At 43.4% G+C, this 16,033-nt stretch overlaps 1 protein-coding gene across 1 annotated transcript in view; it reads right to left on the bottom strand.

Annotated features, from left to right (window-relative positions):
• Positions 1–16,033, bottom strand: part of KIAA1217 (KIAA1217 ortholog) — a 355,180-nt gene that overhangs the window by 19,506 nt on the left and 319,641 nt on the right. Inside the window, 4 exon segments of the mRNA XM_033164922.1 lie at positions 818–993; positions 6,740–6,903; positions 9,900–9,949; positions 10,779–10,883. Of these exon segments, the coding sequence (XP_033020813.1) occupies positions 818–993; positions 6,740–6,903; positions 9,900–9,949; positions 10,779–10,883 (495 nt within the window).

Genomic DNA, 16,033 nt, shown 5'->3' with positions numbered 1-16,033 from the left:
GCATCCACGTGTGTCTAAATCAGTCAAGCCAAAAATCAACTGGGAAATCGCTACACACATTGTACAAGAGCCCACGCACGTGAAAACATTTTTTTACTTGAACATTAAATATAAACCCTGATCCTAACCCTTGGGAAATCTGTATGGACGTAGGCCATGGCAATGTGTGGCATTCAGTCCCAAGGGACTGTGGCTAAGACTTCAGCCTGCAAGAGTTAAAAATACATGTTTGATTCTTATATATTTTGTGTATATAGAATAACTCCATGCATCTCTCTGCCCAATACATTTTGTTTAAGAAGACTTTCCTAAAATGTTATCAAATGTTAATTGCACATGTATAAGAATGGGTTTTTTTAAAAAAAAAAAAGAATTTGGGGGGGGGTATTTTACATTATTTTTATATTGTTCTTATACGGAGGCAGAAAACAGCTGTTGGAATTAGTAACCCTTGATCGCCTTCTCCCCCATGAATTTGACCCATCTCTTTTTAAAGACATCTAAGTTGGTGGCCATCATTAACAAGGTGCTGCGTCTCTTTTGTATCTCCTGTATCCTTCCAACATACTACTTCACTGGATGTCCAAGAATTCTAGGGCTGCGAGGGAGAAAAACTTTCCTCCATCCACTTTCTCAGTGCTGTGCACAGGCTTCTAAACTTCCATCGTGTCACCTCCTACTCGGCTTTTCTCTAAACTAAAAAGTCCCAAGTGCTGCAACCTTTCCTCATAAGGGAGTAGCTCTGGATGGCATTTCACATGCATCTTCTCTGAGCAACCCCAGTTCAAAAGACAAGGGACACATCCCTTTCACCTACCATAAGCTCTTCACAATTTTCTCCTCTTCGTGTAGGTATTTCTGCCTTTCTTGCTCCACCAGGTGGCGCTGTCGCTGCACGGGATCTTCCAGCCTCTTCGCTCTTTCCATCACCTTGCCGTTGATTTCCAGCTCCGCTTTCTTCACCATGGCCCGTAGCGCCTCCTGGTTGTGCAGCTGTTACACAAAAGAAATCAACTTCAATTTTCCCTGCCTGACTAACGTCTCTAGGATCTGAATGCATCATATTGCTCAGGAGTTGGGTTTGGATAAACAATCATGCAGCTGAATGCACTTTCCCCCCTTCTTCTTTTTTTTTATAAAAAGGAAACAATAAAATCTTCTCTCTCCAATTTCACACACAAATGTTATTTCAAGGAGCAGGTAGAAGCTGAAGGGGTGGGGGAAAGTTGGCTTATGCACCATGCACCTGACTTCGAGCGTGTTCAGTTCCATCAGAACTTCAGCACGATTTCACATGGGTCTAGAGCCTTTAATGTGGGCTTTTCAATGTGGTATTGTCTGGCACAACTACAAACCGCCAGCAACAATTCCACTGCCTTTTGCAATCCAGCAACACTGAGCAGCTGCTCTTCCAGAAGACGGCATAAACAGATCGTTCTGTTCTAGTGACTCTTCTTCTCAAATGGTTTCATCACAACACGGAAAAGTGCATGACAAAATCTGCCTGTTGCCTTTCAATTCAAAACTCCCTGGATAGGGAGAAAGGTTGGAGGTCAGGGCAGGTTGGGAAGAAAACACAGAGAAGCTGGCAGGAGCAATGTCATCTCCCCCCGCCACTGCTGCAGCAGCATCAAGCCAGCCTGCTGGAACAACCACCTAGTCCAGCCAATGGTGGCATAATGGGTAGGACTTTAGGACTGATGTCCAAGGCCCTCTCAGCAGAATGTGGAGGGAGAGGTCCAAACACAACAGCGCTGGTTTAACCCATGGTAAAGTAAGTAGTAAACGCCACATTTGGCCCCTGGGCCCAAAGTTCCCCACTCCTGGCCTAAAACAACCCAACCGCACCACTGTGTCCAGTATCCTGATTCCCACAAGGCCTAAACCACATTCCTCCAGGAAGTCCAGAAGCACAAGATAAACAGAATGCCCACACTGCTGTTCCCTAGAAAATGGTGCCTCCGAACATGGGGTTCCATCTAGCCATCTAAAATTGCTTGCTATCCTTTGATAGACTGGCCCTCCATTAATTTGTCTCATTTGCTTTCAAGGCTCTCTAAACTAGTGGCCCTCTCCGCATCCTGTTGCAGCAAGCTCCATAGCCAATTAACCAACAAGATTTGTTCACAAAGGGACGTATAACTTACAGACGGAAACCCAAACAGAGGTGCAAGGGGGTCTGTGGAGGCCTTCACAGCACACTCTTTCTGGTCTCTGGAAGTTGATGTCATAGAGCTACAGATAAGTCTCAAGGGCTGGCCGATAGTAAAGATGTCAACCCACAGAAAGGAGCACTTTTGCTGATTTGCAGAAAATTTCAATTAGCCTTTGTGTGCAAAGAAACACTTCCTTTCGCCTGTCCTGAATCTACTGCCAATCAATTGCATGGGGTGACCTTGAGGTCTAACATTACAAGAGGGAGAGGGGCGGAGGAAAGCACCTTCTACCTGCTTTCAGCAAAGTGTTCGGAGGGTGGCTACATGCAGGAACCCTGCAGCCTCATCAACAGTTTAAGTGAAGTTGGGCACTGGGACTGAGCTCCAAAACCTGGTGCCTTTGTGTGCATGTGGGTGGGTGGGTGGCCCAGTTGAAGCTGGCACAATGAATGCTAAATGACACAGGTGCCACTGCTTTCTATCCAAAACATTCTAGCAAGCAGGACATACTTCTGGATTTTACACAAAGCCATGATGTTAATTGGCCCAGTGGCCAAAATAAAGGGGGCAGGCTGCCACTGTGGTTTTCTTGGTAGGTTAAATAAGTCAAGCCTAGGTCAGGCACATGGGACTTGGGGACGCTTTCCAGCCAAAGGGCAATCAGTTGGGGGCAGCAATATGCCCGTGATGAGTGGAGCCGAAGACAAATGTCTTTGAGGGAACAGATGTACAAAAGCAAAAGTCACAACAGGATATATTCCAGCCATGTGGAAAATCAGGGGTTTCTACACACACACTCCTCCCCATTCAGGCAAACACAGGTGTCCTCACAATGATGCGGCAGTTAGATTATGGGGCCCTGCATGCATAAGTGGGGAGCACCCTCTAAAAACCCTCTAAATGTCTATTCCCCCCTGCTCTCCAGCTCTCTCCCCCACCCCCTCTCCCCACACAACTCTCTTTTCAACTAGAGTTGACGCTCTGGAGCCGGTTGGAGGATGTGTGGGAAACTGGCTGCGGCTGCTGCACTACCCCATGTGTCAGCTGTTAGGCAGGGAGGCTGAGCAGCCTAAACAAAGCCCCACTGCGCTTCAAGTCTCTTTGGGGCTTCCTCTGCCCTCACTGATGCCCTCTTCAGGCTCTGAGGAGGATCTCCTCGTGAACCACAAGGACTCTCCAGCTCTCTCCCCATTTCCTGGTATGATTCTATTTATTTCCCACCATGTGTGCAAGTATGCATAAGGGGATGCCCGTATTACAGTTCAAGGGCAAACCAGCTATCTAGCACTCTTGGTTGAAAAGAACTGTAGAGCGTTCATGCTGGTGCACTTAAAAGCTCTCCCTTCAGCAGTCCTGGAGGAAAGATGCATAGACACCCCCCACCAGGAACGCAAGTGCTCCTGTGACTCTGGAGAGGCCGAGTTGCTGACCCATGACCTCCTACGCTGCTCCTTTTATCCTGACTTGCATAAAACATTTGCTGAACCCTTCTTATCAAATCTGCCAGGACAATGAGGTAGAGATTCTGCAAAACCCATTATCAGTAAGGCCAGTGTTACTACGCAAGTATATGGCCTGACCACAAAACTGGTAAGAACCAGTTTAGGAGGAGCCGAAAGGAGCCTTCATACAACCCCTTCTTCTGAGTGTTAACAGAAACAGGCAATTTGCCAGAGGACTTCAGTCTGCATATCAGAAATTTCGACCTGTAGGCAGCAGGTCAGAAAGTATGGCTGAAGTATTGCTACTAGAGGGTTTCATTTAGTCTGAATTTTAAAGCCAACTGCACTGATTCACATTTTCTGGACTACCACGTGAATTGGAATGCAGTACCCATTTGGTTTTTGCACTTTTCCATAATTTGCAATACGTTCCTTGGCTCAAAGAAGTGTACCAAAATGCTCATATACAATGCACGTTTTACGGGGGAAATGCACAAGAAATGCACACCCAGCCTGCGTTGCATCAGAGCTGCTGCTAGAATGTTGCTGCCATTGTAAATGAGCTCTGAAAGAGCTTTAAGATCAAGAGTGCAAGTCTGACTTGCGTGAGATTCCACATGCCTGAATGACTGCTTTCATTTTTCATTACAACCCACATAAAGTGCTTATTGCTTTTTGGGGTGGGGTGGGGGGAGGTCTCAGTGGAAATCAAGTGTGGTTTTTATTTTACTTTTCGGTTTACAGAACTTAAGATGTGACTTGCAAGGACGATCACAGCTTAGTGCCAAGTGAATGGGCTGTGTATGCTACAGGTCTCACGTTCCACCCCTGGCAACTCTAGCCAGGAAGCATCTCCGGTCCAACTCAGGATGAGGGAGCTCTGGATGTTATAAATCAGAAAACTAAACTGGCAAAGTGAGCACCTTCAGTGCTGGTAAGCCACCCACCCACACTTTAGCACCAATTTTAAAACGAAGAGCTGGTTTTTAAATCTGCATGAAATTTTGGTTGGCACACCTGTCCACATCTCTTACGCCCACACAAAATGATTTAGTAATTTATTTATTTTAGGATTACTAGAGGCTGGATTTATCTGGGCGCTTGTATTTCTCTTCTGCACACAGTCGAAGGCATGGCCACATTGCTGAACATCAGTTTGTAAATTAAAAGTGACTTCTCAAATAGGATTTGCTGTTCTAAGCCTTGAATTTTTCATATGATTGAATTATCTAATTACTCTGCTTTTGTGGCCAGGCGCATGATTTCATGCTCCTTTTTTTGCCTTTTATATAACAATCCAACGTGAATGCATTGCTGATCCAGTTCATTATACATCTTGGGGAGTTGCACATACCACTGATCAGTCAACAACAAATTGGATGGGGAAAGGCTGTGGCTCTGTTCCTGCACCTTCATATTGTTATGGGTTTATAGGGGGCAAGGATCCCGTAAAATGCCTGGGTGCTGGCTTCTCCCCATAGTTTCTGAAATTAGTAAATGTGGGGGGTTTGAAGCCAAGTGTGACTTGCTGGACATACACCTGCCATTTCAGAGGGGGAAATTATAGCCACTAGAGTAGAGGGATCCAGTATTGCTATCTAAGGCCTCTTCCTACAGAATTCCCCATCAGATGCATGGGCTGGAAACCCAAAGTTCTATTCTTGGCCCTGCAGGGTCCAAATGATGCCATTCTGATAACAAAACAATTAGAGACACAGCTCCAGATTATCTCAGCAGCTATCTTGGCTCAACAGTATACAGATGCACTTCTTTTAAAATAGCTAGAAAACGATGAACTGGATCCAACTGATGGCTCATCCGCATGCATGATGTGGCAGCACCCTGGCAACCATTAGGCAATAAATAGTTTCCCCATGAGCAGATGGCAGAGAGGCAGAATTAAGTTGGGTCATTCTTCCAAGCTAAATCCTTCCATCTCCACACACAGGTTCTGTATGGTGAAAAGTAACCTGTATGGAGCGCCCCAGTTCCTTATGCTTCAGATGAGTAAAATGAATAGTGGCAGTGGGGTTAAGCAAAGCCCCTACCTCTGCAGAGCACTATGACAACTGGATGGTGGGGGGAAGGAGGGAAGAAAGAAAAGGGACGGTTGACTGATATAGGCAGAAGTATCCTTCCGTATGTCCAACTCTGTGCCGAATCATAGCTTAAACAAAAGATACACATGGGGAAATATATTTTCCTTCATTTGATTAACAGGTTTTGTTCTAAAGAGGATTAATCCAGGAAGGAATGACAAATCAACTACAATCCATGATAGCTAAATGCAGCTTCCATGTATAACAGATGACTCTCCTCTATCCAAATATTTATGCCCTACTTTTGAGCATCCCAGGGACCCCTGTCTGAATGTTGTTTGAAAAAGAATAACTTTTTATTAACCCTCTATACTTATTAAAACCTTCCAAATACCAACATCTGGCACTTGGTGCCCAGAGTGGATGGGGAAACCCAGCCAGATGGCAGAGGTATAAATTATTATTATTATTATTATTATTATTATTATTTGGTGGGATGGGTGGGGGTAGGTTTTAAATCAACCTACCTGTCAGATATATATCCGTATCAGTGTTGGGTGACCTGTGGCCCTCCAGTTGTTGCTAGACTTTGCTTCCCATCAGCCCCAGCCAGCAAGAGTCAAAGGTCAGGGTCATGGGAGTCAGGGTCCAACAACATCTAGAGGGCCACATGTTTCATACGTTTAATATATCAACAAAACATTTCAGACAAACTGGACTCAGAAGAACAAAAGCTGATTTGGCACATAAACACTCAATTCCATGGCTTTTGTTATTCTGCTACTTCCTTTCCTCTGTAACCGAAGTCTCTAAGTTGACACATACAGTGTAGAAGACATTTTAAGTAGTGCACAATCTTATCAGGAAACCAGCTTCCAAGGAGCATCCATGTTAGCGCATTGCAGCAAAAAAAACTACAGGTCTTGCAGCACCTTGGAAACTAGCAAATTTATTGTACCACCATAAATTTCATAGAGACTAATGCCACAATAAATCTGATAGTCCTTAAAGTGTCACAAGAAGACACTCTGTTGCTTTAAAGGGGGCAAAGTGTCCGTCGCAGGCACCTCTCCTCTTCTAAGCAAAAAAGGCTCAGTAATACCTGTAGTTGCCGCATCTGGTGCAGCTGGAGACGGAGATCTGACACGTTGCGTTTCATGTCAAAGAGGCTGACTTGCATGGCTGTGGAGCCGACAGGCATGATGCTGGCAGGGGCAGCTTCGATAGCTAGTAACGAGTTCTTCCCACTGGAGACATGAGCAGATCCTGAACATAAACAGCAGCAGATTGTTTAATTAAGAGTGAAGCTTCAGTCACTTTTCTCTCTCCTCTTCCTATCATAAAATGTTAAGGCTCCTATGGATCACTTAATTTACTCGACAATGCAAACGCAAGATCATAGATTGTTCCTATCGTGCCCTAGGCTGCCTCCCCTTTAACTCAATAGTCGGCTAATAGGATGGTAAAGAATAGGTGGTGTTAATAACTGAAGAAATAAGAGGAACCATCAAGTGATAACTTCTGTTTACTGTGTTCAAAACGAGTTGCTAAACAAGACACGTGTTTTCCCTTATCCTCATATATCTGACCGAACCTATCCGCAGCGCTCAAACTCACCCATGTATCCATATAATTTTGTTCGGGATTTTCTACAAGCAGGTAGACAAACCTTGGTTACAGCTAGAAAGAGTTAAACCACATGCCCAGGTTCAGATGACAGGCTAAACCAGGGGTAGACAACTTAAGGCCTGTGGACGGTCCGGGAATCAGCATGTTTTTACATGAGTAGAATGTGTGCTTTTATTTAAAATGCATCTCTGGCTGAAAAAGGTTGCTGACCCCTGGGCTAAGCCAAATCACAGCTTGGCTTAATGTAGAACAGCAGCAAAACAACCAGTGATATCCTTTTCGGGAGCCCACGCAATTGCTCATTTATGCCACAGCATCATGGTTTGGCTTAGTGTTATGTGCAAACCTAGCCTCTTCCTCCAATGTAAACCATGGTTTTATTGTACACCTGAGATCTTAATTAGGGTTAAGACAAGGAATATGGAGTGGAGCCTGCAAGCATCTTCACACTTCCCAAATACATGAATTCAATGCAAGCAAGGAGGGGGAAGAAGAAACAGGGCTAATATGTTTTAAATCTGCTGAACTGAAAAGTGACACACCTAATATCAACAGCTCCTCATCTTCAAAGCCCCATTTCCTCTCGTTCCTCCCCCATCATCAGATAGGATCTAGAATTGTCTGCTGCATGTGGGCAGCCACAATGGGATAACCTTTAACTTGGTTGCAACAGATTCCCTTTTTGACTGGTTAAGTCATGCCTCCATTTTGCAATCCAGGCATGAGGCTTAGCTATGCCTAATAATAATAATAATAATAATAATAATAACAAACCCTAAACATAGCATGGAATTGTGATAAACAGATTTATTTTTTACTGCCTCATGCTGCAGTTGAAATTTTAACACCAATGAGATCACATATGGGCTTGATACCAACACACAAAATCCTCGTGTTGCCTGCCTGTCTCTCAGCTGATGAGCTTCTGGAGGAGTTTCCCATTCAGAAAGGGGAAAGGAGGGCAGGGAAAGACATCCTCCCCTGTTGCTCTGTGGCTAGTCACATGTTGCCAGCTGGCATTTGATCTAGACTGTGTTTTTTCTCCAAGGGTATAAAAAGAATTAGCATCATCTTCCCAGGAGAGAAATAAAAATGGCAGATGTGCATTCCTTCACTGCCTACCACACCCATCTATCCATCTGTGCCTTCCTCCAAAAACATTTCAGCCCAGGCAGCACTGAATTTGGAGAAGGAGAAAAAAGTACTGCATGAGCACAGGGCTGGATACATATCAATCGCAGCAGCAAAGTGTAGAACATGCACACTTTCACATAACCCCAAAGTTAAGCCCATTCTACTCGTGCTCAAGACGGTAGCGGGGGGGGGGGTAGTTTTCTCCAGGAAAAACAATCCAGTTCCAAGTCTACAGCTACTGAGCTCATGTCTCTTCTTTGCACATTTAAACTTCTGCAACTGCCTTTCTTGAGAGGGCCCCACCTCAGGATAAAGAACAGGACACCATAAAAAGGGAGCAACACTGTTTTCTGAAGTACTCCAAGGAATTCCGGTCTTCTGCAGAGTTCTGGAAAGGCAGTCCCATGAACCATAACAAAACAATGAAACAGAAGTCCTGGAAGGCTGCAGGCTTCCTGTTTATGGTTAGACAGGTTCATACGCTACACCCTTTTCCCTACAAGGGTATGACTGCACCAACTGGTTTTCTACAAGATCCGTCCTGAAAATAGCACAAAGAAGAGCTGGCGTGGTGGTTTTGCACCTCATCCCAAGCTCTATCATCGATTACTGTGAACAGAAACAGGAAAAGGGGAGCACTAAACAGGGATAAAGTTAGCACCTCATTTTTTAAAAAAGGTACGTATCTTCCCATGATTCATATGGACAAATGTTGTGTGGTGCTGATGTCCTTCTTCCAGGCCACAGTTCATGAGCCTTTGTTAATGGAAATCTGCATATATATATTTTTGAAGATGAAGGCTGAATTTGCACAAATATTGTATACCCTTTCATCCATCCTCCACAAACACTGCTAATTTTTCATGCAGAGCTTTGAAAGCGCTGCTGATCTGCAGTCTGGAGTCACTGCCCATCAGCTGGTAGATGGTGGCTTCCTGTAGGGATCGGCTGCAGTGATGGAGCTCTCATGGGAAACTCAGTCATGCAGCCAATGGAGCTGCATGTCTACCTCCCTAGTATATAATAATAATAATAATAATAATAATAATAATAATATAATAATAATAATAATTTATTATTTATACCCCGCCCATCTGGTATACAACAGGTGGGTGTGGTTTGGGTGGGGAAACAGCCTAATGGGCTAAACTGAGAGCTGTGTTAGCTTGAATCTCAGCAGTTCTGCATCCTGATTCAGAAACATACAAGCAGGGTCTATTGGAAGTAAGCAGACTCCTTAAAAACAGCCAAAAGGACTCTCTCCAAATCCAAACTGCAAAAACACTTTCCAGTATAGAACTCCAGGCTAAATAAAGCTTTCAATGCACCATCCTTGTTAGCAAAAATGCATTCTAGCTGCCCCTCTGGTCCCTTTGCTTGGACTTGCATGGATACTGCATGGATAAAGGCTGGAGCAAACAAGGAACATTCAAGCCGTTTTGTTAATTGCCTGCTCTCCCTTCAAGCAAAAGGCACTTTCATAACACAAAGTGTCTTACCTGGCTTCTCAGCACTGCTTTTACTAGTCACAGTTTTCACCATCTTCTCACTAAATGAAACAAAAAAAATGGGGAAAGAATTATGCAAGCCCAGTTGTTGACAGCAAACCAACCAACAATGAATCAGCTAGCAAGAATTTTGATTCTAATGACAACCTGAATTACCTGGAATACAGAATGGACTTTTATTGTTAAAAACTAGTAGGGTCTAGGATTGCTCATTTAATATACAGCTTTAAACACCCAGAGGAGCACTGTGAGTTGTCCCCCAAGCCTCCAAATACTGATTTGGGCATTGAGTGCCACCAATCCCAAGCATGGAACCCCTGACCTCTGCAACAGAGATTCTGCAGGCATCCTTACTGTTAAGACGTGTCTTGAAGACTTTTAAGCTGACAGACCTACTCAGTTTTTTACTTTTTACTTTTTTTATAAGCCTCTTTTTTACAATATTGTATTGTTTCATGGTATTGTACGTCACACACCACCTTGATATTTTATGCGAGTAGGCGGTTTATAAATACTTTGATCAATGATTGAAAACAAAACAGGGATAGATCTCCAAAACAACAGAAATACATTTATTCATGTGACTGATTATAATGCCAAGAAGAAGAATGTCTCTAAATGTGTTGTGCATTTTATTCTACTTGCTTAAACTCATCTTTTAAGCCATTTTTTTAAAAAAAATTAAAGCTGAAAAATAAAAATAACTGAGCAAAAATCCTGAAGCCCAAAAATGTCAATGGCGAAGCATTTCCCACAGCATCCTACATGGGGTGCAAGATTCTCCCCTAAGAGTGCCTGGGCTTTTTGCCCCCTGTGGTGATCAATGAAATAATTACAGGGAAACAGATTTAATGAATTCTTTTGTTTTACCTAGAAGCCTCTTTGCTATTACTTGTATTTGGCCCTTTTAAAAGCGCAGACTGAACAAGACCAGTTAAACTGGCAATCTGTTTCTCCATTGCTTGCATCCTCTCTCTGTAAGACAAGAGAATCGTTTGTTAAAGCCAAATGTATTTAACTTTCAAGACTTGATTTCTTTTCTAGCTGAACAAGGACCACAAGATTAAAAAGGAAGACACCATGGATATTGTTCAGTGCCTCCTGGGCATTAATTTTCAGGTACCTTGTGTGAGAGGAAGACCAAACCACCACATCCTTTTTCAAAGTGCTGTATGGACTAAAACCAACATTCATTACAACAGTCACGGCTGCCCCTTATGATCTCTCTCCCTGCCTTTTATGATCTATGCTAACTTCTCAGTTCCCCCCACTACATTCTGATCATCCTTTCTCTAGGCCACTGTAGCCTTTTTCTTAACAGGTCTTCTCTCCCTCCTGCTGTGTCTCTCTGCCTCCTCTCTCTGGAAGAATCGGATTCTTCTTCCTTGCGCTGTGTTCTTTGCAAGCGTCTGTACTGCCTGCCTGAGTTTCTCCACCTCCAACTGCAAACTTTGGCTCTTTTAGAAAGTTCCTCGTCTTTTTACTCGTGGGCTGTATTTCTTCTCTCGAACTCCTGTAACTCTCAACCTCCACTCCATAAGTAAACTCCTCTGGTTTGGGCTTCCTCAGTCCCTTTGTGCTACTCCTATCCTTTCAAGACGCAATGGCATCCTCTATCCTTGGCACTGTGTCAGGATTGTCCTTCAGCATGATTCAGTCCTTCAGCATGCTTGAGGGGCCAGCCCTGCTTCATGGACCAAGGGTTCTCCACCTATGCACTAAACAAACCAAATCATCTTAACACCAAAGATCCATAGCAGATCAGGCCATTTCCTAATACCTATAATGACATCTAGGTCAGCTCTGTTTGCCGGTCCAAACTAGAAGCACACACCCCCATCTCTATTGCCTGACTTTCTTTTCAACTTAATAGCAGCCAATTCTTGTTCCTTCTGCAGGTTTCCCATAAAAACCACTTACTGAATGACCCAGTCCTCCTCTTGTCTTCACCTCATTTGTCACCTGACTCTTTCTTATGGCACATTTGCTATCAGTCTCTGAACTCTCCCCTCTTTGGTCATTCTTTTAGTTCCGTTTAAAGTCGAAGACATTATCTGCTCTGTCACCAAATGGATCAAGATTTGTTTTTAACATTAATCCCCTTTGACAGATGCTTTTGAACAAATCCTACGAGGAAAAGTGATCCTTCCAAGTAGATGGGCAACTTATACAATTGTGGATCTATTTATAGCATGTGCTTATTCTATGGCTTAAAGTACAAAGGTTTACTGTGCAGCAGAATTGGTTATTTCAAAACCAAGCATTATATTAGGCATCTTATGTAGGCAGGCTCCCCCCCCCAGGTGGGCAAGGGTCATAGCTCAGTGGCAGAGCATCTGTTTTGCATGCAGAAGATCCCAGGTTCAATACCCATCATCTTCACGTAGAGCTGGAGGAGACACCTGCCTGGAGAGCTGTTGCTAGCCCATATGGACCACACTGAGCTGCATGGACCACTGGCCTGACTCAGGATAAGGCAGCTTTCTATAAATTTCTATCCAACCCTTCTGTTTTTATCTCCTGCACTTGTCTGTTTTATTAGATTGTTTTTGATTTTTTTAAATTGTAATTTTTTTTGTTTCCAATTGTTTTCAGCTGCCTTGGGTGGCATGTAGTCATCTCAAGGGTTGGGCATATGTTTTAAAAACATATGTAAATACATAAATTAAACATGTCGAACCAAGCATTGAAATGATGCTGCTTTTGAAAATAGGAATGAAAGCAGGAAGGAACGTTTCAAGCAGCAGCCACAGTGGGCACTTAATATGCAAAGTGAACGGGACTCCTTTATTTGCTTCTGGGAGAGCATGGAAATAACCTAATCACAGACTTATATGTGGATTAGAAAACAGTTAACCTTTGGATTGCAGACTTCCCTGAATTTTGTGGCTCAAAAATGCAAAATAAAATGTGTCTGTTTACATCTGAAATGTGTACAAAATGCATATTATAGGAGAAAGCATACAACAAAAAAGCCCTTTTTGTGTGCAGTATGAGCCAAGTCAATCTAATGATCATGACCTACAAGACCCACCTTAGCTGGGGTTCCCTTTGAAGGCTCCTTTCAGGTCAGCATGCAAGATCCACCTAGCTGAGAAGTGAGATTCTCTGAGGGCTAGGAGCAGAGTCTCCTCTGGAATGCCTTTGCAAAACAGGACCACCTTAATCCACATCTTCAGGAAAGGGGTGTGAATCTTACTGCCTTGCTTCTGCTCAGGCCAAATCAGCAGGAATCATTTTAAGGAGCAGTACAAAGTCACACCGTTAGCATGACTGCCTTCCAAGGAAGCCTGTAGTTGGCAAGGGTGGTACAGAACAGCCAAAATAGCAAATCTGCACCCTTCCCCAAGGAGGTGTCTTCTCCCAGCTGTGAATTGCACACACTCATCAAGCTGCACAGTGACCTAGCAAAGCAGAAGGAGTCTTGCACACTTTCCAGATTTTCTGGGCAGAGTTGTTATTCTGTTCCAAGACTGTCTTCCTTCTCTGACTGTCCAAAATAAAGTTTAAAAGAAGCACTATGGATACAAGCCTGTGTCCCTCTGGAGTCCAATAACAGAGTACTGTGATACTTCCTTTTGTACAGCCAGATATCTCTTCTTATTGTTCAATTGATGCTCTGTGTGAAACAAGCCTTGTCCTGTCTTACAACTAGCCTGAGGTCATTCAGAACAGGGCATTAGTACATGTTGCTAAATTGATCTCTACCTCTCACTCTGAAATTATCTGAGAACTGCTTATACGTTTTTCCCCCCTCCCTGAGGCACCTTTTTTACTTTCACATTGAAGAGGTGACACATCATCATCATCATGCCTGGTGCAGGCATAAACCAGAATGCCAGTCATAAAAATCTTCCATTCAAGTTCATCTGCTTCATTAGTCTATGTGTGCATTAAATATAGACAGATGATGTATCTTAGGGTGAGCAACTTGGAAGAGTAGCCCTCTCACACATATATTATTAAGGAAGAGTTCCAATTATTTTATACTATAATGAAAAACTAAACTGAAGCTCTCAGAGAGAGAGAGAGAGAGAGAGAGAGAGAGAGAGAGAGAACAGACATATAGCTCAGGGGCAGAGGACCACGTTTTGCAAACTGAAGATCACGCTAAAGATGGAGCAGAATTTTGGAACTGGGGAGGGCAGTCCTAAATGAATCCCTCCAGTTCAGAAAAGCTGAAGCTATTACAAGAACAGCCAAACTCTCCCTGAACCTCAGCTTAACTTGTAATTAAATCTATTGGTTCACATCTTCTCCTTTCCCCTACTCCTTCACACTTGGGAAAGGGTCAAATAAATAGCTCCCACCTTCTCTCTTTAGAACTAACCACAGTTCCCCATGACATCCAAACTCAGGGAGCTGTGGTTTGTTCTAACTATAGCTGGTTAACTAACCCCAGCTCTGAGTACAGACCTCCTCTTAGCTTCACTTGAAATAACTACCGTATTTTTCGCTCCATAGAACGCACCGGACCATAGGGCGCACCTCATTTTTAGAGGAAACAAGGGGGAAAAAATATTTTTCTGATTTTCCTCCTCTAAAAGCCCTGTGTGTGTGTGTGTGTGTGTGTTTTTTTGAGGATCAGCTAAAAGTTTTGCAGCTTTTTTTGCAAAGGGAAAAGCCCTGGCTTTTTTGAGGATCAGCTAAAAGTTTTGCAGCTGTTTTTGCAAAGGCAAAAGGCTTTTTTAAGGATCAGCTAAAAGTTTTGCAGCTTTTTTTGCAAAGGGAAAAGCCCTGGGTTTTTTTTTCTGAGGATCAGCTAAAGGTTTTGCAGCTTTTTTTGCAAAGGGGGAAAAGCAAAGCTCCTTTTGCAAAGGGGGAAAAGCAAAGAGGAAAAGCCCCATTTTTATGAGGTTTAACTCACATTTCTGAAAAATCTTAAGGAAAGGGAGCCATTTCTACAGTTTCCAGACAGATAATCTAATCAGCCAGTCACATGTCCTGGGGAAACAAACAACCTCCCTCTGCAGCACATTCAACAAAGGAGGGCGGGGCTGAAAGGGAGCCGGGACTCTTATCTCTCTCCCGATCTCTTGCTGATCAGCTGCTGAGCGGGGTCCTTTCAACACTCCCTTTTCCTTTGTAAAATAAAAAGCATGATCCTCTTTTGGCCCCTGGGCAATTCAGCTCCAGGGACCACCATTCGCTCCATAAGACGCGCAGGCATTTCCCCTTACATTTTAGGAGGAAAAAAGTGCATCTTATGGAGCAAAAAATACGGTATTGTCTTCTAGAACCGGGTAAAGACCACCACCAAGGGATACATCATGCAAGGAAGGCATCTGCCTGCCAGATTGAACGACTAGCCTGGAAAGGACTGGCAATCTGCAGCTAAATCAGAATTAGCTCACTAGTTTGGGACCACTTTGCATTTTCTATTTTAAACTGCTACAAACCAAATTGCTTTTACGGTTTTAAAGTTAAGACTTCAGAGGCATTGTAAACATTTCCGAGGTTAGACAACAGACTAATCTGTGGAAATGGTTTTTCGCTTTCCGAAGAAGCTTCTTAAATGGCCCCATAGCCACAGAAAGTTCTTTTTCTAAAAAGAAAAAAAAGGAAGGTGGCTGCATAATTTTACTAATGCACTCAATATTGCATCTGAACCACAGGTTTTTTTTTAATATAAAAAATATTCAGAAGCACTATTATGAAAATGGGCTGTTTATCATTGTCAATTTCACAAGAATAAGCCACTCTTGGTACTAAAGTGAGCATTTAGGAGGCTTACTTAAAGGCTCTGCAGCAGCTTACAAAGTAATAGCATATTCGACTTCTGGGACCTGTGGAGGGAGGAATCTGTGGTTAGGAATGAGGCACGGCTGGACAAGTGACTGGTGCTGGAGACACAAGCTGTTATGATGGCTGTTTCTAGATTAAATGCATGACGTGTTTACAGCTCAAAAGCAATTATCTCTACCTCATATAATCATTACTGGCACAATAAATTCTTATTCATGATGTAAGAAATCTGGAATTAGCTACTAGGCAAGGAAAGTAGCAGTCACCCTGATGGTCAAACTGGGAGCAATGCAGATCCCTGCTGCCTGCCACCAGGGCTACTGGTCAGAGGGCAGGACCTGCTGGTTTTTATCAAGTTTGCACCCTATTATTAGCACAAC

The sequence above is a fragment of the Lacerta agilis genome, chromosome 12 (genome assembly GCF_009819535.1).
Source record: "Lacerta agilis isolate rLacAgi1 chromosome 12, rLacAgi1.pri, whole genome shotgun sequence".
Lineage (NCBI taxonomy): Eukaryota > Metazoa > Chordata > Lepidosauria > Squamata > Lacertidae > Lacerta > Lacerta agilis.
The sequence above is the reverse complement of the archived record's forward strand: the minus strand, read 5'-3'. Positions and strand labels throughout refer to the sequence as shown.